Genomic DNA, 23,371 nt, shown 5'->3' with positions numbered 1-23,371 from the left:
TGAAAAGGCAGAGGAAAATGAATGGAGGTCTGTTTGAAAGGGCTGTTCAAAGAGCACATGGAGAACTGCTCCATCAAAAGGTGACACTGCCAAGACCGAGGACAAGGCTCTTGGAGTTAATCCTTAATTAGCTGAATCAGCAACAAAACAAAAGAGAGCCAACAATTATTAGTTTAGAGAGTTTGTGTGAATGAAAGGCAAAGTCCAGAGGGAATCATGACCCAATGAGTCACACATAGTTCTGTAAGAAATGTTAAGAAATGGCAAGACCAAAGATAATTAACCCAAACAAACTATTAATTTTAGATTGAGACAAAGGAGCAGGCACAGGAATGATGAATGAATGAGCCACAATCATCGAGAGTCTTGCAGCTGTCTGGCTTAAAAAGTGAGTTTCCGTTCTTGGCTGCTTTATAACCAATTGCTTGCTAACAACAACAATTCAATCTAGGATATACGTGTTGTTTGGGGTTCCATTTATAGCACTACTAGCTGTGTTTTAATGATCTGGAAGATACTTTTATGCAGTTTTTTGAAGTCAGAGATCTGTGTAAAGCGAGTCAGACTTCTGTATCATGAAAAAAAGATGTAGGATCAGTACCTGACTTTAGCTTGTATACTTCATCAAGACATTTAACACCCATTTGTTTTAGCTTTTGTGTTAAGGGGGGGGGGGGTGAAATGCTCGTTTTCACTCAATATCCTGTTAATCTTGAGTACCTATCAGAGATGGGGACTCGAGTTTGAGACTCGGACTCGAGTGCGACTTAAGTCGCACAAACAGTGACTTCAGACTCGACTTGAGACTCGTCCTCGAAAGACTTCAGACTCGACTCGGACTCGAGCTCCGGGACTCGTGAACAATGTTAATTTTTAGTAAACGTCAGATGAGCTCGCTGTTAGAGTTGTGACGTTCGCGAACGAACCGATTCTTTTGAACGGCTCATAAACATGAACGATGGGAGCCGAGTCACGGCTGGAGGGGAGCCGTTCTTTCTGTCGCTCTTTTTTCCTATGCGTGTTTCAGAGCGCGTTTCACACAGATGCACACAAATGAGCTCCTCCGCGAGACAGAACAGTTATAGGGGGAGGGGCGCACCCAGCGCAGGCCAACCCTTTATAGCGTGATGATATTAGTTATTAGTTGTGCACGCATCCTTCACGTGAGTACTCCAGTGAAAAAAAAACCTGCGTGCCTCTGTCATTGGGTAGGAGCGGAGCCATGACGTTTTGCACAGATATTCATTGCAGCCCACTTTGTTATTGTTCATTGACTTGAAGGGGCTGATGTCCTATTTGCAAAGTTTACAGTAGTAATAGTATGTAGACATTTCCATTTGATTTATTCGAATTTTATCTACTTTAAATATTTTTGGTTCTCTATCAAAATGTTCTTGTGTGATAACAATGTTCTTGTGTGGAAGTGTTTGTAGTAAAAGCTGTTTTGCACAGAAATTCATTGCAGCCGGCTTTGTTTTTGATATTTATTTGTGAATAGGTATTGTATGAATAACATAAGTCAGCGTAGCTTTGTTCATTCTTAAGCCAGACAAGAGGTGTGCAGCTATACAGCCAGGACAGACAGAAGGCCATTACTGAATCCATAAATGCAAAATACAGATATTAACTTAAAAGTAAAGCATTCTTGGTGTTTTTGTCATGTTGCAATAGCCTGTTTACACTGATTATATACCAAAATCAAAGTTGATATTGTATGCTAATAGATAGAGTTGTCATAATAACATATTACATGCTTTGAATTCCTTATATATAGCTATGCAGTGTTCTAAGCAGCTTGGATGGGTCGCTGTACGTGATGCAACATTTATTATAACCAGAGACTTAATATAATAAAGAGACTTGAGACTTGACTTGGACTCTAGCTCAGAGACTTGAGACTTGACTTGGACTCTAGCTCAGAGACTTGAGACTTGACTTGGACTCTAGCTCAGAGACTTGTGAGCATCTCTGGTACCTATAGAGTAGTACTGCATCCTTCATAACTCCAAAAAGTCTTTAGTTTTATTATATTCATGAGAGAAAGATAGTCTGTACCGATTTTTCCCTGAGAAACACGACGGGCTGGAGGCGTGATGTGTGGGCGGAGCTAAAGAATCACGAGCGCCAGTAGGCTTTTGCGTTGAGAGCGTTTGGAAGCTGTGACATTACCTTGAGGAAAAAAACATCCAAAACAAACCACGGCTAACAGTCAGATTCAGCGTATATTTATGATCCAGAATCAGATCCAGAGGCTGAAATTTAACAAGAGCAGCATCAGCAACGACGTCTCTATGTGGTATGTACTGAAACTGTATATATTTGCTTAGCGGTTTTGGAAAATGACTAAGTTCCACTTTTTCGTCTTTTTTTTTTTTTCAACTGTACATGTGGAAAGTGCAGTTTGATGACAACATCGCATGTTGTTTACTTGATGTGCTTACGCGCTGATAGCTAAGTTAACAACACAGAGATATTTGAAGCAGTTTTACTCACAATCGTGACCCTTTTTCGTTGGGACTGCATTATCCTTAAGAAATAAACGATGTGCAAATCTGGCATCAAACTGGGCCTTGTTTGTAAAACAAGCATCTTCGAAATGCAGGGGAACAAACACAAACACTTGCAGAACTCCGTTGATGCTCTGTAAAAATAAACTCCATCCACTGGTCCCTTAATGCTGTTTTTTTTTTTTTGGTAATCATGAGCACACTCCTTTTGTGACATTTCGCTACGCTCTCGCTCTGATCAGTGAAGTCTGTTTTGCTCTCAGTGCTCTGCTATACGGGAGCGCGCGCTCTTTCAGCAGAAGTGCCCTTAGGACCCATATAAGTAAAAATTCCGCTCCATCTAACGTCACACAGAGCCATACTCGAAAAAAACTTTCCGAAACTTGTGACAAACCGGAAGGAGTATTTTTGGAACAGAAATACTCCTTCAAACGTACAACTTAATTTTTGAAACTTTGTCCATGTTTAGCATGGGTATCCAACTCTTTAACAGTGTAAAAAACTCAGTATGCATGAAATAGCATTTCACCCCCCTTTTAAACAAAGGCTAACCATGTGCTCAAATTCTTCTAGCTGGCAGTGTTTATGGTAAAAATACATATATGTAAAATAGCTTTCATATATCTCATAATTGATATATGTCATTTAGAAATAAAATTAAATGAAATAAAGAAAATTAAATAGAACAATGTCAAGACAAATCTACTGATTTGCTCAGCTTTCATAACATTTATATGGTCTGCAAAAAATAAAAGAATATATAACAATCAACCTATCTGAAATCAACCAATATACTATAGTCAAGTCACCTTAATACCTTAGCACAGATTACTTTAAAACAGCTTCACATTGTTAATCAGGAAAGAAACAGAATAAATTATGCAAACTTCAAAAAAGAAAAATGAAACTTCAGAAATTGTGTATAATACAGTAAGTTTTATAAATGACAAAATATTTTAGAAATATATTTTATTAGTAATAGAAAGTTCAATATATTTATTTCAGAATATACACAGTACAATTAGATGTGTTAAAATCCTGTCAAAAATGGTTATCAGACCACTTGTCACTAGTGTTTAAAAATTTGAGAGCAACTCTTCTTGGTTTGGAACACAAAGCTTGGAATGTGCCCTAACCGAAGGAGAGTACGTGGAAGGACTTCGCCCATCTCTGTCACATTATGGTATGGGGTAAACACACTTGTCTGCCGCTGGTGGGAAAGCTATGCCTAGCTTGGCGTGGGGCAGGAGGGGGTGCAAGGGGACTCTTTGAGTTTTTGTATGGGAATGTGTGGTTACTCAGTGAGACTGCTTTGAATGTGAAAGTGCACCCACCTCAGAGAGACAGCCCAGGCGGCCAGCCCATGAAAGACTGGTTGGCAGCTGCACGGCTCGAAACCAATGTGAATATGAAGGGGAAGCATAGGGAGCATGCAGTACCTCATGCCAGCTCAACTTTCCACGCCACTCACTCTCCACCCTGGGCCCTTCACCAACAACCCCTCCAGACCCTGGCCCGCAATCTCACTAATCCCACAAGAATAAAAGAAGACTATGCAGGTGGTCCCCTCTGACAGCCCTTACTCTAACGGTGCTACGCGTCCTTGCCTGCAGTCACTCTACACATACAGCTGAAATAAAGCAATGGGATGGGTAGATAACAGATAAAACCGTTTTTCAGAAAAGTGGCTGGGGGAAACATGATGCTCTACACCACAGGGATTTCTTCAGCTCTTCAAGCTCCATTAGTACCTGATGCAGAGCCTTTTCTAATTTTGCTGGTTCTTTTGTCTCTCCCAGATCTTGTCTGAGCGGTTGTGAAAGGATTAGATGTTGAGGTTAAATCTCTGTGCTCTCAAAAGCCTAATGAGGGATCTTCCTTTCTGTGTAGGTCCCTCTGGTAGAAGTCTAGAGAGAATTTTGGAGTCATTGAGATCCACTCATGCCCCGCTATTAACAACACATTCACACGTGATTGTTTCTGATCATGTGCCTCTGAGGAATAATAAAAAAAAGACTTCTGCTTGTTAAATGCTGAGCAAGAAAAATATCACTCATATTTTTTGGAAAGGGGGTATATTACACTCAGTCGTAACCTTCTTTCTTTCTTTCTTTCTTTCTTTCTTTCTTTCTTTCTTTCTTTCTTTCTTTCTTTCTTCTTCCTTCATGTCATGATGTTACGGGCTGTTGTTTGACTGTGTGTGCCTGTATGCGTTTATTGTACTGAAAGGAGAGGTTTGTGGGGGAAGGAGAAGAGACAGTAAGCCTGCATCCAATCTTTTTTTCAAACTTCCTGTGTAAAAGAGAAAGGGCACACTACAAGTGATGAAAGGAGCTCATTCTCCCTGTGTGAGATCCACATGGATTCTTCAGGCTCACTTAAGCAGAACCATACACACATCCCGCTGTCCATCCGACACGATTAAATTCACAAGACTTCCAGTTTATCTAGCACCTGAAGCATATGCTCTGAACACGTCCAGTCTTATCTTAAGGCAGTCTGTCATTATTACACACTAATGCGGTCTGTGGGTGAACACATATTCATCCACACATCAAAACCCACAGATGGCCCACACTTTGCTTAAAAAAAAACCCTGGTGGTGTATATATATATCCAGCCAGCCAACCATCCTTCAGAAACATTATAGTGTATTTCTTTTGGCAATCTGGACTATTGTCTATTTAAATTTTTAATAATTAATTGGTCACAATTTGTACAGGCTTCAAAAGGGATGCAGAAGTCGTTCGTGCAGTTTGTATACATTATTTCAAGTTTTCTGATAGTTTTGTGTGGCAAATAGACCACAATTAACTGTATTATTTAGTGATAATCCTCCCCTCCATTGAGCTGATATTGCAACCAGATCGTTGAGTCGGTGAACTGAGAATGATTTGAATGAATCAAAGATTTTCAGTAGGGGGAAATAAATAAATAATTGTGTGGACCACTTTTATGATGTGTTCATGTTGTTGTGTTATTTTCACTTTCAGCTGAGTTGAAAAGAGTGACCAGATATTCTGCAAATCTTCACCCTTTGTCCTCTAAGAAAGAAACAAACAACATGAGAGAGAGTAAATTATGACACAGTTTGAATTGTGTGAAACTATTCCTTTCAATGGAGGCCTGCAGATGTTGAAATGACATTTCTCTCTGTTTTTCCCAGGATATAAGGACTATGCTTCCTAAAGAACCAGGCAGCAAATAACCCCTTGGGCCCTATCAGTGAAATCTACACCACAGAATGATTTCACATTCTCTGTCTGTGTTTTCAGCGACCACCTGTTCAGCTTTCTGCTGAGGACTGATCTCTGTCCGACTCTATTGTCATACTCGAATATTCTTTACATTTATTACTGGCCAAGAAACTAAAACCTTTTCCAGTGTCCCCCCATCATTTTATGGAGCTTTACTATCATCTCACCATGGTTACATGTCTTTCTGCGCTATTTAACCAGACAAGCGGAGCCAGGGAAAATGTCTTGTTAGATTTCTATATGTCTGCCCATCTGTCTCGTATAGCATGACATGCTGTCAAAGAGAATTCTGGGAACTCCAGGAGTGTGCTGCTGCTACTACAAAAGGTTTAGGTTTACAGGGATTTTTCGGGGGGTGAGACTGCAAAATGGACTGTAACACTGAAACGTTTATAGAAGGAGGCTTCAATTTTAAAAGTCTGGTTTGAAAGAAGGTTCTTGCAGCTTGTAGATTCCTCCAAATGCCTATAAATGAAAGCAGTGTCTTTATTGTACAACACATCTACATTTTTACTGCAGACTGCATTGATATGCAAGACATACAGTGTAGAGCCAAAAGGAATGTCCATATAGTGAATGTGGTGTGTTTATATAGGTGTTTGCACATTAAACCCCAATAGACTGTAGGTAAGACCACGCATAAAATAAAGTCTACACTTCTAATAGGATGCAGAAGACCTCTAAAGTGACACATATGTTCTATGAGAAGTATCACTTCTTTTAGTATTAAATTAATGTGTAGACACTGAATGGATATGGCCTGGTGAAATACAGGCATCTGTGGGCCAGTCATGTAGAAACAATTGCCTTTCCTGCCATCTGAATCAAATTGGCCCTGCTTTCAGTGGGCATCATGCAGTCCTTGGAGTTACACACGGATGGTAATACAACTTGACTTTTATTAATATTCTTCTAGAAGTCATACATAGAAAGCTCACCTAAATTATGCTAATAAAGGCAGATTTTGACCTAAAAGGGAACTCAAACTGAATACCTCCAATGCCTTCTTGAGACAGGCCACTGCTCAAAGGAGGATTATAAAAACATTAGTCACAGAATCCACATTTCAATGACGCCACATATTTCAAGTCACTGTTGATTACTCTGACACCGTTTGTAGAGGGCTAAAAAGAAGCCACAATGCACTGGGGCACATGGGAACAGAACACTTGGTCGTCCTCCTCCTACACTTTAGTGAACTGAAAATATTGTATCTGTTTCAGGAATAGATAATTTTTGACTTTTTAATGTGTTTTGATCTATGGATGACCCAGAACAAGTTTCATTTCCACTGGTTAAAGAGATAGTGTACACCAAAATGAAAATTGTCATCATTTACTCACCCTCACATCATTCCAAACCTGTATGACTTTATCTCTTTTGCTGAACACAAAATATGATATTTGACTTCCACTGAATGTAATATATATATATAATAATGGACCCACTTTATATTAAGTGGCCTTAACTACTAAGTACTTACATTTTAATTAATTATTTAGTTCGATGTACTTATTATGTACATACATGTTTTTATATTGTACTTATATTAAAAAAAAAAAACTACATGTAATTACATCTGTATTTAATTTCTGTAAAAACATTTATAATTACACTGTTGACCCATACCTTACACCTTAACCCACCCTTAAACTTACCCATACCTCCAACCCTCTCCCTAACCTTACCCCTATCCCACCTCAATAGCAGAAAATGTGTTTTACAATACAATATGAACACAATAAGTTCATTGTACTTATTTTTTTATGTAAGTACATAGTAGATAAGGCCACCTAATATAAAGTGAGACCAATAATAAATAAATAAAATGTACATCAATCGGAATATCTTTTATGCTCCACAGAAGAAAGAATGTCATTCAGGTTTGGAATGACTCGTGGGGGTGAGTAAATGATGACAAAATTTGAATTTTGGGGTGAACTAGTCCTTTAATGGATACATTGCAATAAATATTAGTTAAAACCTATATAAAATATTAAGAAAATAATTGAATATTCTCTGTAGTAATATATATATATATATATATATATATATATATATATATATATATATATATATATATATATATATATATATATATATATATAAAGTTTGAGCTACATCACACCTCATATTTTTCTGATCAGTATTACAGCAATGCCACTTTTCGTTGCCTTGACTGAGATTAAATTCAGTCCCACCGCAGGCGATGTAGGTGATCTGGAGGCCGTCAAACATCCTGAGCTTCTACCATTACTTGTGCGGCACTGAAACAAGACCACATTTCAATGAAAGCCAGGTGGGTCAGATTCAACTGAGAATTAACATTTTGCACAAAGGATATACTGTAAAATTGTTGAACCAGAAGTGTGAAAGAAAAAAAAATCTCATATGTTTGGACAGGTTTGCTTCAAGTTTTCCAACTTTTAAAAAAAGAACCATGTACTGTACAGTTTTAGATGTTGCAGCATGTCTTTGAAGCCACCAGGGGGCATTAGTAGATTCTGATACAGGACTCAATTACCTTTTGAACATGCTTGACCGCCCTGCAACTAACTTTGTAAGAAAGAAAGAATACAAACACAAGTAACCCTATTAAAAAATGAACATTTAAAAGATATAGCGCGTGTGACGCAACCTTAGCATGCCCACCCCCATCAAAACATGCCGCCCTACCCCTCTCATTATGTCTGATGCAAAAGAGCATCAGCAGAACAGTAGCCTGTGGGTGTCAGATCAGACAACCTTCTCAGAGTGATCGCTGGCAAAAAAATAAAAGCTCTGTGGTGGATCTGAAAGAAAAGAATGTAAATCAACACACAGACAGCATGGCACTTTAATGGCTTTCCACACTAGTGCACTATCGCACTGCCCAGCAATGTAGCGGTCCCGCCACTGGTTTTATACAAGAAAGGGGATTAGCCAGTGGCCCATGGAAGCATCGCTTTGGCTTAAACCATTTTGCGTGGACGGTGTGAGAGGCGGTGGGATAATGCCATTTTACATCTCTGTGTTTCAGAAGCACATGGAACCTTCAGCATAATGTGAGCCTCTCTATCTGGTACTGCAAAGTCCACAAGAATGACAATGAGAACAAAACGTCACCAATGGACGAGCTTTCAGAATACAAGCGACACCTAATCTAAAGGAAACAATATAGACAGCAGCGTACAATAGTTTTACTTTAGGATTAAAATGGTTGTGTGTTCTGTAGTAAAACATTTACTAAACTTTAAAACATTTCCTAGGGCTAATATTGTTCAAGTTAACTGAAGTGGGAATACAACAACAGCAACAAAAGTCCTTGTCTTTTTGCTTGTATGTGTCTGTCTCATATGAATGTCTTTATGCGTGTCTGTGTGCGTAAATATACATCCTAGGAGCTTCCCAAGGGTCCTGTGATGGACATCGCTCAGGCCTTCCACAGGAAACATGTGTCCTCACACCTGCTTGAAGGCTTTTATCTCCAGCAGTGCATATCCGTCTCTCCTTGACCAAAAACCTTGCATGTATAACAGCTTTAGATTCAAAAGTAAAATGCCGGTAAAGTGTCAGTGTCCACACAAACGCAAACCACCAGAGACATTAGGCATCCCGAAAAGGAAATGTATTGATTTTATTGTAGTTGATTTACAGGAAAACAGCTCCAAAAGCATCTAAAAAGTGCATCAGGGCTACTGCAACCTTACATTCAATATTATGTATCTGGCCGCACCATTTTTAATTAAATGATTAAAATAAAATGGTGGATACAAGAGTTACAAACCAAGTTCACACATTACATTTTATACCCTTATTATATGCACTTTATGTCTTCACATATTTGCCTTTGCTATAGAGAAGCTTTTAGTTTAAAATTAGCAAGCACACACACACACACACACGTTGACATGCATGCACACAAGCACACACATATATAGTATATATATATATATATTTATATTAATTTTGGGGTCAGTAAGACACAAATTCAGCATTGCCATCACAGAAATAAATTACATTGTAAAATATGTAAAATAAAATTACAATATTGCAAAATTACAATAGAATTTTAAATTGCAACACTACTTCACAATATTAGTTTTTTACTGTTACTGCAGTACTCTTTAGACTTCTTTCAAAAACATTAAAAAAAATTAAAAATAAAATGCTACCAACCCCAAACTTTTGAACAGTAATGAATATTAGATATTAAATTCATTATTTTGGGCTAGTCTCACATATTAACTAAACACATTAAGTAAAAACATCTCAATGCAAAGTATCTTAAGCTGTACATTCCTAAACGATCCCCTTGTCTTCTCATAGACAAAATAAATTCCTTAAATCTTTTGTAAGAATTTCCATCTAGGCTATATAGTGTTAATACATTTGTTTTCCTTTAACTTTAAATGCTGCAGAGCTTTTGGCATCTCCTTCATCTCCTGTTACAGGAGTGTCACTTTGGTTATTCATTGGTCATTCACATTAATCCTTATTTGCTCCTGTCAGAGTGAAAGCCCTTGACCATTGCTGCTCCTTTCTGAGAACTTGGGAAAAAAAGTTGTTTAGAGGCTCTCGGTCTCAAATCAAGTTAGCTTTATGTTTATATAAAAGTGAAACAATAGGAGCCTAATTAAAGAGACACTTTTTGGCACAGTGATCATGACATTTTTGTTAGCAAGGTAATATATTCAAGAGTAAATCGAAGTGAATGAATAATGCATTTGTTGATCTGCATTTGCAGCTAGTTGTTATCGACTATACAGCTTCTGCTTTCCTCTGAATGATATCCCCTGTTCAGATAAAAACACTTAGTGCATGTATAACCTCTTTAACTCTATATTTAGGGAACATGTTCTTCTTATCTTGGCTTCCATCAATCCATCCTCCTTCCCGTCCCCTGCCCTCGTCCTCACGTACGCCTCTGCTGTCTAACTACCCACATACTGCCCCAATCATCTCTGCTCTACCCCCTCAGATGGGCCCTGTGCGTCAGCGCTTGCTGGCAGGCAGGCGGAGGGGTGTTTGAGCAAGCAGCGGGAGAGTTGATGCGTGTGTCAGAGAGACGCTCTCCCACATTCCCCCGGCGGCTGGCAGTGCGCCGGCTGTGGGAAGGGGGTTCGCCTCTTTCTCACGACCTCTCAGGTTCCTCAGCTCATCTGGGAGCTATTCATTTCCTGCCAGAAAACAGCCTTTCCCCTGCAACTGCAGGAGAGGGCGAGAGAGGGAAAAGAAGTGTGAATGGGAGAAAGAGGGCTGCATAGTGAGTCCAGAGCTTGGTACAGCAATCCCTGTGCTTAAATCATAAATCCCAGGCTTGTCAGGTCTACAATCAAAGACAAGGTGGTAATGATGATGAGTTAAGAGAGAGAAAGAAGGAGAGAGAGAGAGAGAGAGAGAGAGAGAAAGAAAGAAGGAGAGAAAGGGAGAGATCATGTCATATGGTAACACTTAAGAGCCAAGGAGGAAGCAGAGAGGGGGCTTGCGTTTAGTGCTTTTTTTATTTTCTCCCTTTTTCCACCTTCTTTCTCCTCTCAAGCCTCTTGCATTTGCACAGAGTGTGGGAAAAGTTAATTGACATGCGTGCTGGCTAACCCTCCGGTCATGTTGTGACATGTGCACGGGTGCCCTGGCACAGTGGTCAGTGCGCTGGTAACCTGAGACCCTCGTAAAACTGTCCTACAGGGGCGGGTTGTAGCGAGGCAGGAAGAGGGAAGCACGTCTGAAGGGGAATCGGCGGGTTTTCTTGGGTTGCAGCTGTAACCTTGGTATAAACAGGAAACGAATGCATGGCCTGCCACAACATTGTAAATCTGTTGAGATGGTGGTTCGCTCAAAGTTAAGGTGGGCAAAAGCAGGCTGACCGATTCGAGATGAGCGTGTCCTCACAGACTTTGCTCTAACATGTGGTTTCAATCTCTATACTCCCTGCACCACAAAAGGTGTGATGGAAATTCAAAATGATCCTATTTATCCACACTTTGTGCTTCATAGCATTTAATTGCAAACACCTGCAATGCCCCCTTCTAAGACTGGTCACACTCAAACAGCTATAGGCAACAAACACCTGGGAAACACAAGGATGCATGGAGAAGGAAACGTTTCATCATGACAAGTGGTTTCCTGTTTTAAACGAAAAAAGCCATGTGAGTTGAGTGCAAATATTTCTGCATCCTTTTTTCTCACACAGAAAAAAAATCCCGAAGCATACAATTAGCCCCTATATATATGCTGCAGTCTTCAAAGAAGCGTGGTTCTATATATGTGTGTGTGTGTGTGTGTGTGTGTCAACATGGAATTATGCAAGAAATTTAACTAGGTATTACCAAACAAGTAGGTGAAAATTTTGAGCAGTCCACTCGGTGGCCCTGCAGATGCAATTCACATTTGAATTACTAGATGGCGCTAAATTGTTGTGTAATAAAATTTTCTCTGCTGCTGAACTTTGCATTCAGCTTCATCCTCATGCAATCTTTTTGCTGGCTGTCAGTCACACACAACTTACATGCATCTAACAGTAATTTGTATAAATTGTGATACAATCTTAATATCTGTAATCAGTAAATTACGTCATTATAGTTTTTTTTTTTTTAATCTATGAATAAATCGTTTTTGTGAGAATATTCATTTAATTAGTGCTAGCTTCTAGTTGAAATTGCTAAGTGATAAGAAAAAATAACAATTTGTTAATAACGATAGAAATTATAAATAAATAAATAAATTCACAAAATCACTTTAGAAGTTAATAGCCTTTTTTTTCTCTTTACTTTTCCGTCTTTCCAACAAAAACATAGTTACAGAAAAATACTAAAAACGATTTATTGCATGTGACTTAGGACAGCTCACTGAACGCAATGTAGAGCCATGCATTCCTTCCTGAGTTTTGTGCTGCAGCATATTTAGCCAAAATTTGCATGCGATGGCCCGAGTCATCGCTTATTTTGAGGTAAGAATGAGCACAAACAGTTCACAAACTGAAAACAGAATAAAACTAACACGGAGGCAAAACTTTTATTTTTAATGCAATTTATTTATCTTCCAAAAAGAAGAAACTTGAAAGCGCATTCAACATATCTTTGGCATCACAACGTGGAAAAGATACCGCAAATATATATAGGCTATATAGAAAAAAAATGCATTGAACGGAATTCAACAATACAAAACTTATTTCAATATGAACTTCTCTCCCTTTTGATCTATACAAATATAGTGCATCATCTCTTAAAACATTTATATATATATACAAAAAGCACAAAAAGTAACGGTTAACAAAGAAAACAAGTGTCATTTGCCTTTGAAGAGTTTTTTTTTTTTTTTTTTTTTCATAGTCTACCAAGGCCGCCAAACGGAATCTGACGTAACGGACGGTGCTCCCGGAGACACGGCTACCGGAACCGGTGTGCTGGAATTGTTGGCATACACTGGAATAACGGGGCCGTTTGGAGCAAAGGCAGCGCTGGGAATCAAAAAGGCGAATTGTCCGTCTGTTGCCGGCACAAGCTGGAAACCTCCGTATAATTTAGTTGCGTCAGAAGTCAAGTTGGAGGAAGCCCCGCTTTTGCAAGTGACTCCGCTAAGAGGCACGGCGTTGGCTTGCTGAGGCGCGCTGGAGATTTGAACCATTGGTTGACTGAAGGATGGATGAGGAGGCCCGCCAGGTATCTGGTGCTGTGTTGGATAATTCATGGCGTTGATTTGTGTCATGCAGCTGGCTAAGTGACCCAGCAGCCGGGTCCTGACCTCGGTGTTAACCCCTTCACAGGTGGACAGGAACCGGGTCACCTCGTTCATACATTCACTGAAACCAGCTCTGTATTTCCCAAGAACGGTGGGATCCGTGTTAAGGGCAGCTGTTGGGGAAATTATGCAAGACATTCGGTCAAATGATTCAGAGAAGATGAACATAAAACTGTTTTGAGTCATTTCTAAAACTGCTTTCAATCCAGTCGAATTCAGTAGAGGGAAAACAAGTGCAGAAAGAAACATAGCAGCCGAGTTCCTGGAAGTTCTCATAAAACTAGCCTACTTCTTTTATGATTATTCATTAGACCGGCGACTTACCGGTCATTTGTGCCCGCTGCATGTTTCTGAGATGCTTCACTGTCATCTCCAGGATGTCCGCTTTCTCGAGTTTAGAGTGCCTGGAGCTCTGTGTGAAAATGAAGATGGATTTAAATATAGCTGGCTTTGAGAGGAGATAAATCAATATTCAATCCAGATGCAAATGTAAGAATCAGTCGGACTTTCAGTAGGCTACTTACATCTTTTTTTAGAGCATCCAAGATTAAGGTTTTCAGCTGACCCAAGCTTTCGTTGATTCTCGCTCTCCTTCTTTTCTCCATAATGGGTTTAGAAGACTAAAATGCAAAAGAAAAAAGTCAAATCGTCTGACTACTTAGAAACTGCATCGCTGTTTGAAAATGAATGCAGTAGCCTACAGGTCAGAATCAATACAAACCTTTCTGTGCTCCGAAGCAGTTTTGGGTTTATCAGGTGTAGTGTTCATGCTCGCCGGAGTCGCGGCAACCGGAGACGAGGAGTTTTTTTCCATGATATCTGCAGGCATCTTCATTATCCTTTGGATTAAAAAAAGGAACAAGAAAAAGAAATCCTCCTGTATCTTCTACTAGAGTGAACGTTGTACGCAGATACAGTTCCAGATATGAATGGATATCCGCACGAAGCGTCCCGAGTTCAACTGGTGCTGCAATGATGTCACAGTCTCTGATTTCACCGTTTGCCAGCGGTCTTAGCAACTGCCTTCCTCAGATTCGTGCTGGTCTTATTTATATCTCCGACTGCACGCGAACGGCTCGTGTGAAACTTCCCAAACTTTCTTTCCCACAGTAACTTTCTACCAATCAGCGTGAGGGACACGCGGCCCGAGGGGAGGATGGCTCGTGGTCGGCGCCCCTCCATTGGTTGTTTAGCGTTTGAGCGGGTGGCCAATGGCGCGCGGCCGGGTTTAGGGCACAACCGGGACTGCCTTCAATCATTCAGTTTACATATTAACACTTAAGAGCCAGTCTCCGCAAAAACACAGCAAACTTTGTAATTACAGTTCAATACACCTATATAGAGCTATTGAAATTAAGGCAAATTAAAAAATGCATACATCCTCCACATTATAGAAAATTTAAGACATGATAAAGTTTACTATTGCAATATTAATGTTAAAAGAGTAAAATAAAATGCACATGGGTTTGACTTTTACTACAACCGAAATAATATGCCTTTTTTCGAATCAGAATGAACTTTTTACTTCATCTGTTTTACTTCCAACATTTCTTACAAGGTAGCCTACACTGTAAGCAATCATTTAACTTCACATAATGATTTCTGTCATTAGAATTAAAGTGGTTAAACATTTGCATAATCACTGCAGCCTACGTTGCGCACTTCTGAAAATGAACAAAAAAAAATAACTCAACGATTATATTTAAGCTTTCAGTTTTCATGTGTTTAACTTTTTCCTTCATAAAAGTTAATTTGCCAAGGCAGCAGTGTAACTATTTCTTTAAGAGCGTCGCTGCTGTTGGCATTTTGACATAGCTGTCGACTCACGAGCGCTATTGTGAATGTGGAGCACGTGCCAGGATGTTTTATTACCTCGGTGGTTGAGGTTTGGCTGGCGGGCTAGGGGTGGCGGTGGTGGTTTACATTAGAGGGAAGGTAAATAGCAGCTGCTGTTCTAAAAGCCTGGGAAAACCACGCCCACTGAGAGCTCGGCTGGGCTTATCGGAATGCGAGCCAGTGTGAAGATATTTCAGACCGAAACCGCGCACTTCACGGAGAGTGTCCTTGACCGTGTCTGACAGAAGCGGCTCTAATTAGGTCATGGTTTTATGATCCTCAGATGAGTTCGCAAACAATCTCCACAAAACACTGAATTCATTCATGCTTTTCTGCCTGTCCTTCGTCACGTCTTTATGTATGCAATGAAAACGCAAATAACAAAGTCCAAGCGCATTTTGGACGCAGTGCGCTAGACGGAAATACAGATCGTCGAATGTACAGTTTACACGATGACGTTAACATATTGCATACGTTGCCATCTATCATAAACAAAAAAAAAAAAAAGTGTCAGTTAGTGGTCTGTCATAATCCACTAACAGTAACAGGGAGTGTGTGGAGTGGGTTGGCAGCCCTCTGTCTCCAGCTGCTGCAGACCCCGCGACACGTGGCGCGCAAGCGGCGGGGGAAGGCGATGCTCCTGCCGGCTTTGCGCGCGTCTGCGGGACAGAGCGCCGGGGGTTCGCCTACAGTTCATGAGAGTGATATATCATAGTGGCAGGCTGCTGAACAGTCTGCATTGTTATATGCGTTTCTAATCATATCTACTCAGATCTGCTATTAAATTCTTACTACTGAGGACACCACAGTGTTCATGTATGCGTGTTGATATTAATTAATTGCTATGGTACTAAACAATGCATTTATAATTTCAATCAGATCCATAAAACAATTACAGTTTGTTCATTGCTATTATCAGTTTTGCTTTCAATAATGAACATATTGTAAATTGTATTTGTTTGCTTTCCATAGATGAGAGTTGGGAGTTCTATAATTTTAACCAATTAAACGTTAATGTTAATCACTGTTAAATGAGAAAACTGAAAGATAATATTATCTTATTTAATGTTATATTTATCAACAACATGCATTACAGCTGCATGGTAAAAAAAAAAATAATAGAAATATTGTGGGTGAGCAAGCGTATATTTTATTTTAGTAGCTGTTATGAATGTTTCTATTTGCATATGATTTTTAATTAAAATGCTTATGAGATGGGGGGGGGGGGTGATGTAGGGGTGGCATAACAATTATATTATACAAGTAAATTAGTGTTACAACCCACCCCACCTACTATTACCACCCATCCCAAAAGTGGGGGTAGGTTGTAACAGACAGCACCCTTTGTGCCTCACACTTATTTACACAGTTCAGGGTTAAGGAGTAGATTTCTAAACAACGTCAATTTGAAGCAGATAAATATGGGAATGCTGTATCAAAGTTTGAGACACAGAACACCAGAGTTACAGGCAAAATGTGTTACAATAAAGCAAGAAAATGAATTTTCTAGGTCTACACAATAAATAATTACTACACAAAGTGCTCAATGTCCCGTTTGTTTACAATGCGAAACAGATTCATCGCTCTTTCTCACACTTGTAAAGGACTTGCAAAAACAAATGTATTGATGTCAAGTAGACAAAGACCGGTAGATTCAGAAACCTTTAGTCTCCGCATGAGTAACTTTCTCATGCTCGTGTTGCACAAGGGATCTAGAGGCTGCATTGAATTACGGGCAGGTTGCGTTGTCCCTCCCTTTACCCCATACACCTGGATGCTTCTAGTCCTGTGTGTGTCTTTCTGTAGTGTTACCTTTTGTGATATCATGACTTTATTGTGTCTGTATGAAAAAAATAGGCTCAATGTTACAGTGTATATGAACTGCTGACGTACTGAATTGCGACAATGAAGAATAGCAGACATTACCACAATTAAGTGAATTATTGCTGTGTGAAAAGTCCGTATTATTTTGTATCACTCTGTTTCATTGGCACTGTTATTGACATGATAGTTAAAGAAATACTTTCATGTCTTAGCAAAGTCTTTGTCACCGCTTCTCTCTTGCTATCTCTCTATCTCACTCACTCACGTACACACACACACTCACACACTTCCCTCTGCAGCCTGTTTCCACCCCTCTCCTCTCTCTCTCCCTCTGTCAGAATCATATCTTTATCAAGGTCTCTCAACCATGGCTGTCCACACACAGCAATAGCGTAATCAGGGCTAAAGTACGTGAGAAAGTGGGAGATAGCATGCTCCCAAACAAGCTGAGCTGCAATCACAGAACCAGTGTAAAGTTAATGTGTAAGCCACTGATGAATACCAGCTGCCAAAGAAAAGTTGCTGTTGATGACTCTTAGGGATCTCTTGAAAGGGTCGGGCTGTCAATAGTGAGGGTGTCAGGGTGTCAGCCTCGCTCAAGGCCTTACTGAAATGCATAATATGAAATTGGCAGATATTCATATGTGTAGACAAACAGAATGTTATACTAGTGTATAAGATGATTCTTAGTTGAGCTAAATAATGCTTAAATATAGTTAAAATTAGATGATATTAATTGTTTAGTTTACTTACAATTCTGCAATTACAATATTCAGTCCAGGGTTCCCACACCTTGATTAACTTCAAATTCAAGGACCTTTCAAGGACTTTCCAGGTCCAATACCCTCAAATTCAAGGACTTAATGTGGGGACACATTTCAAGTAAGAGCGAGATTACACTGTGTTATCTTGTAAGATACATTGTTACAGTTTTTACTATGCAAAAAAGGTTGTTGTTTTTTTTCATACATTTTTGGTCATATGACAGAGATCTGATATTCTATTTGTTGTATTTCTGTTTTGCATAAAACAGAAGACTATTCAGTACATCATATACTGTATTCTAAAATGATCTGATATTTGCATTGACTTTATTGAAAAGAGCTTAGGCTCATGTAACAAGAAGTTTTTCTTACCTCTTGGGTTTATTATCTTAACCAGCGAAGTAATTCAACATTCAATTCCAGGTGTGTCTGTGAAACATAGAGGTACCATCCTGGTAGTTTTGTGCATGCATGAATGCCATGTATATTTTGGTTTTCCAAAAAGAGGACTGTGAGGTTGGTTGGTGGTTAAAGTAGTGCCCAAAGTAGTGCAATGACCATTTGCCAAATATCAGAACTGGAAATGTCATTTCCATTCCTAAAAAAACATATTTTACAGTCACTGTTAAGCATATTGTTCATAAAGAGCTAAAAAGCTTCCAGTAGCCCTCCTTCACAAAACTTAACATCTAGCACAGTTTTATCATAGGGAGAACACAAAATGTTTCAATAGAACCATTTTAGTCAAATTTAATTAAGCAACATTTCAAAGTAGGGCTGTTCAAAAAAATTGAATGAGATTTTCATGAGCATCTCGTCGGTAAAGGCGCTCCTGTGACTAGTAGTGTATCTCCATCACATGCACTCAGATCAGGCTTGCCAGGTTTTCACAACAAAGCCTGCCCAGTTGCTTCTCAAAACTAGTTCAAAACTAGTCCAATCGTGTTTCCAGGGGATACCCCGATACAAATTGCAAAGGGGGATAAAATGCACGGTTTTTTTGGGGTTGTTTTGTTTTTTTTTTGGCAGGGTTGCCTTGGTAAAATTCGCATTTTAGGGTTTAAATATCATGCGATTGGGATTGGGGTTGCTCCAACCGTGCTTCAGTATTGCCAAGTCGGCAGTTGTTTTTCATGTCGGTGGGTCGAGGTGACCCCAATCACAATAATGTGATATTTAGCCACTAAAATGCAAATTTTACCAAGGGAACCTTGCCAAAAATAAGTGTATTTTATAGCCCGGAACGAAACGCGATTGGGCTTGTTTTGAGAAGCAATTGGGCAGGTTTTGTTTTGAAAACCTGACAACCCTAATTAGAAAGTCAGAAATTCAGTGGGAAAGGGATTAAGAAAACAGTCCCTCACAGCGCTCTAATACAAAAACGGGTAACACTTTAGAATAAGGTTCCATTAGTTAATGTTAGTTAATGTATTTGTGGCGAGTGGGGCGGGGCCGAGAGGCGTGGGAACGAGGAGTGAGGCCAGGTGTAGTGATTGGAGATGAGCTACACCTGAGCCCCACCGCTAGTATCGAGTCCCACGTAGGAGATGGAAGGATATAAAACTGGAGTGACGACCGTGAAGGACGAGAGAGGACCAGGCCTGGGACATTATTTTATGTTTTGGCTTTTATTTGTGCGCACCAGTCGTCCGTGAGGGGCTGGTGCGCCGTTTTGTATTTACTTTTGAATATTAAAACGTTTTTGATTGTGCGCCGGTTCCCGCCTCCTTCTTCCCGATGAATATGGAGATTTGTTTATTACAGTGGTGCCGAAGCCCGGGAGAAGGAGGGACGCGCTGCTGAAGATCCCTGGCCGCTGTGGTGAATCCGCGGTGCCCTCGAGCTGGCGAGGTATGTGCCGCCAGGGACGCTCGAGGCGGTGGGCTGGAGCGAGTTGCCGGGGACGGGCGAGCTCGCTACCGGCCGCCCACGATATGGAGGGGCGGCTGCCGTCCGTGAGGGAGCGGAGGAGTCGGCGCCGTTCGCCAGGGGGCCGGAGCCTGCTGCCTCTGCGAAGGAATCCGGAGGGGCAGGGAACGGGGGACTCCTGCCGGCTGCCCAAAACCGGAGGAGCCGTCGCCGTCCATCGGGCGGCGGAGGAGTGTCGCGCCGTCCGCCGAGGGCCGTCCAGTGCCACCGCCAGGCACCGCGGAGGAGATCACCCAGCTGGTGGAGGGCCGAGCAGCAGTGCGTCTGGGAACCGGAATTTTTTTTTTTTTTTTTTCCTCTCTCCCCTTTCTCGTCCCTGTCGCTCCTCCTTCCATCTCCTTTTCTCTCGCCTCGTCTGTCCTACCCCCAGGTTCCTGCAGGTCCCCGTGAGCGGTCTCCCCCGGAGGGGGGGGGGGGAGTAGAGCGCAGTCTCGGGAGTACCCCCCGGCCTGCGAGGGGCGATGGGGGTATGTGGCGAGTGGGGCGGGGCCGAGAGGCGTGGGAACGAGGAGTGAGGCCAGGTGTAGTGATTGGAGATGAGCTACACCTGAGCCCCACCGCTAGTATCGAGTCCCACGTAGGAGATGGAAGGATATAAAACTGGAGTGACGACCGTGAAGGACGAGAGAGGACCAGGCCTGGGACATTATTTTATGTTTTGGCTTTTATTTGTGCGCACCAGTCGTCCGTGAGGGGCTGGTGCGCCGTTTTGTATTTACTTTTGAATATTAAAACGTTTTTGATTGTGCGCCGGTTCCCGCCTCCTTCTTCCCGATGAATATGGAGATTTGTTTATTACAGTATTAATTAACATGAACAAACAATGAATAATACATTTATTACTGTATTTATTCATCTTCGTTAATGTTAGTTAATGAAAATACAGTTATTCATTGTTAGTTCATGGTAATTCACAGTGCATTAACTAATGTTAACAAGCACAACTTTTGATTTAAATAATGCATTAGTAAATGTTGAAATTAACATGAACTAAGACTTATAAATGCTGTAGAAGGATTGTTTTTGCTTAGTTCATGTTAACGAAAGTAGTTAACTAACATTAACTAATGGAATTTTATTCTAAAGTGTTACCCAAAAACACACTAGCAACTGTAGAAAATTAAAGCCCAATTCCCGACAAACTTCTTGCACAAAATAAATTCTAGCACTTTCAATAACATACATCAATTTGCGTTTATTTTCAAAAACTTTTCAGGGCCTTGAACTATTACTATTTTTTTTTTAAGATTCACTAACTTTGTATCAAAAATGAAAAATGGCACAACTAAGGTATTATCACTTTCTTTGTTCTTTGGAACACAAACGAAGGTATTTTGGAGAAAAAAATTATCAGATTTAAATAGGTCATATGATGCGATTTCATGTTTTCCTTTGGAGTGTTAGAAAAAAGTTAAAGTCTCAAACCCAAAGAGATATTCTTTATAAAAGTAAACGCTTATCCACGCCTTTCTAAAATGCCTCATTCAAACAATTACCTACATATCTACATACAGTGTGGGAAGATTTTCATAACACTGCCCAATGTATACGCAAATGCATAACTTTTATTCTCGCTGTAGTATTGTTGCCGCTGCTGCCATGTCATGGAGACGCTGTATGTATCATTGCAAAAGCCAAACTACTTTGTTTGCCCTAGTCTCAGCCACAAATATTTCATCCCTACAGACCATTGGCTGAACGTCTGGTGCATACACAAGAAATGGAAACACTTTGAGATTTTCAAAGTCAACATCAGATTGGTTGAATTATTCAGGATTTCTGGGAGATTTGTGTGTTGCATTCTTAACTTTTTGCCTGGAAACAAATATGCCGTGACACCAAACCCCCTTATGTGAGAAGAAAGCCGTCATGTTTACAACTGTGAGTGTTCATCAGGATCAACTAAATGCTGGATTTTCAAAAGTATGTGAAATATGCAAGTTCATGGCATAGAATCTTTAAAATACATCCAAGAGTTTTGCACACAGTCTGTTATTGTGGGGATATTTCCAAGGCCCTAAACATGACGCGGCACAAAATGAAATGTGATTGGTTGCTTTATCTGTCAGTCATATGGCCTCTTAGACGGTCCTTGTCATTCAAAGCAGCCAAGGTTCCTAGACCGTCAGTCTGAAGATTTGGCAATGCGAGACTATGTTTGGCCTTCCAAAAAAGGACACAACTAGAAATCAATGGTCAAGTTTTATTTACAACACATTCCAGAGCAGCACAACCCAAATAATGTTCTTTTTAGCAACCTCAGATGACCCCTTTAAAGCCATGACAAATGTGACATTTTAAGTTCAGTATTATTGTCAAGTAAATGACTGACCAAAAAAAGTCCATGCAAACAGCCTCCATTGTTTAAATTTTACAATGCATTTGTGTATTCACTTGTGTATTTCTGTGTATTCTGTTTATCAAGAATGATTAATCTAGCCTGTAACCAAGATATAAGAAGACAACCACTTGCCGAAGTAAACAATATAAAGTGTGAGAGGGTGCCAAAGTTTGTTCCAGCACTAAGACCCTTCAAGTACAGAGAAACAGGGAGAAAGGAAGCAAAATAAGAGGTGGGAGATATGAGAGAGGGGAGTGAGAGTTGCTTTGGAGACCCTCCAGCAGTCTTCCCACGAAGCAGACGCAGCAGCCAGAGCGAGTGCTGGAACATAGGCGCACAGCACACACAGCAGCAAGGCTCTAAACAGCATAGCCTCCAGGGCCTGAGGGGATCAGAGGCAGGGGCGTGATAAAGCGTCGATTCACAGCGCTCTTCATGCACATGCATACTCACACATGCGCACACCTACATGTAAAGTCCAAAACACACCTTCATGCACGCACACACAGATCACTCAGGGTCACCACCAGCCTCGCAGACATTAGCGCTCTGTTTTACTAAGCAAGGGCTGGGGAGCTTTTCAAACAGATGCCTAGCGCAGTGGTGATTCAAGCCTTTCCGGGCTCACTTCGGCTCCTGCTGTTGCTCCTGCTTCTTCTGTGGCTGGGGAGAAGTGTGTGCTTTAGGGGGGATCTTTAGTAAAGCTTAGCCAAGTTCTCTCTCCCATGGAGCGGCGTACCAGGGGCTGTGTGCTTGTGTGGAGGAGGCAGTAGAGACTGGGTCATGGGTCACTACGTGAGCATGAGTATCTGGCTGCCAGGCTCAACTGGTTTGGGTGGTGAGTGAATTAGCAAGCCTGAGGTGCTATTGCTAATGACAACCCTTCCAACAGATACACCACACTTCCAAGCTCAAATAAATGCATGAAGCTCTTCATTGTATTGTACATTCACGCACCATGTAACATTCATTGTGTCATTTTACTTAATTTAGTCTTTCAAGTGATACTTTCTCAGACCACAAAGGTTGAAATTCTTTTCAAGTTTAAGATAAACAAAATGATAACTGTGAGCTGATAACCGATAGCTGTCTTTCTCTCACTGTTGATGGTATCTATAGAGCCCTGAAGATAAAGAAATATTCTACACACAGTGAACAAGCAATGGGCCATATTCCTTTTTGTTTACGAAAAGG

The 23,371-nt window shown here is 40.5% G+C and overlaps 1 protein-coding gene across 1 annotated transcript; it reads right to left on the bottom strand.

The window, feature by feature from the left end:
- Positions 1-12,741: 12,741 nt before the first annotated feature.
- LOC113050551 (transcription factor HES-1) lies at positions 12,742-14,526 on the bottom strand. Its single transcript, XM_026213597.1, has 4 exons — positions 14,205-14,526; positions 14,008-14,103; positions 13,808-13,895; positions 12,742-13,596 (listed from the first exon to the last, which is right to left on the bottom strand). The coding sequence occupies exons 1-4, from the start codon at positions 14,316-14,318 to the stop codon at positions 13,076-13,078; spliced, it is 819 nt and encodes a 272-aa protein (XP_026069382.1). The 5' UTR covers positions 14,319-14,526; the 3' UTR covers positions 12,742-13,075.
- Between the last annotated feature and the right edge of the window lie 8,845 nt (positions 14,527-23,371).

This window comes from Carassius auratus, chromosome 31, assembly GCF_003368295.1.
Source record: "Carassius auratus strain Wakin chromosome 31, ASM336829v1, whole genome shotgun sequence".
Classification (NCBI taxonomy): Eukaryota; Metazoa; Chordata; class Actinopteri; order Cypriniformes; family Cyprinidae; genus Carassius; species Carassius auratus.
Note: the sequence above shows the minus strand (reverse complement) of the source record. Positions and strands in the feature narration are given on the sequence as shown.

Bases quoted from the DNA above. Each gene is read 5' to 3' on its own strand.
- LOC113050551 (XM_026213597.1), bottom strand. From the start codon at position 14,318: ATGAAGATGCCTGCAGATATCATGGAAAAAAACTCCTCGTCTCCGGTT. The intron at 14,104-14,204 runs GTTTGTATTGAT...TTTGCATTTTAG, and splicing joins CTGCTTCGGAGCACAGAAAG to TCTTCTAAACCCATTATGGA. The intron at 13,896-14,007 runs GTAAGTAGCCTA...ATTTTCACACAG, and splicing joins TGGATGCTCTAAAAAAAGAT to AGCTCCAGGCACTCTAAACT.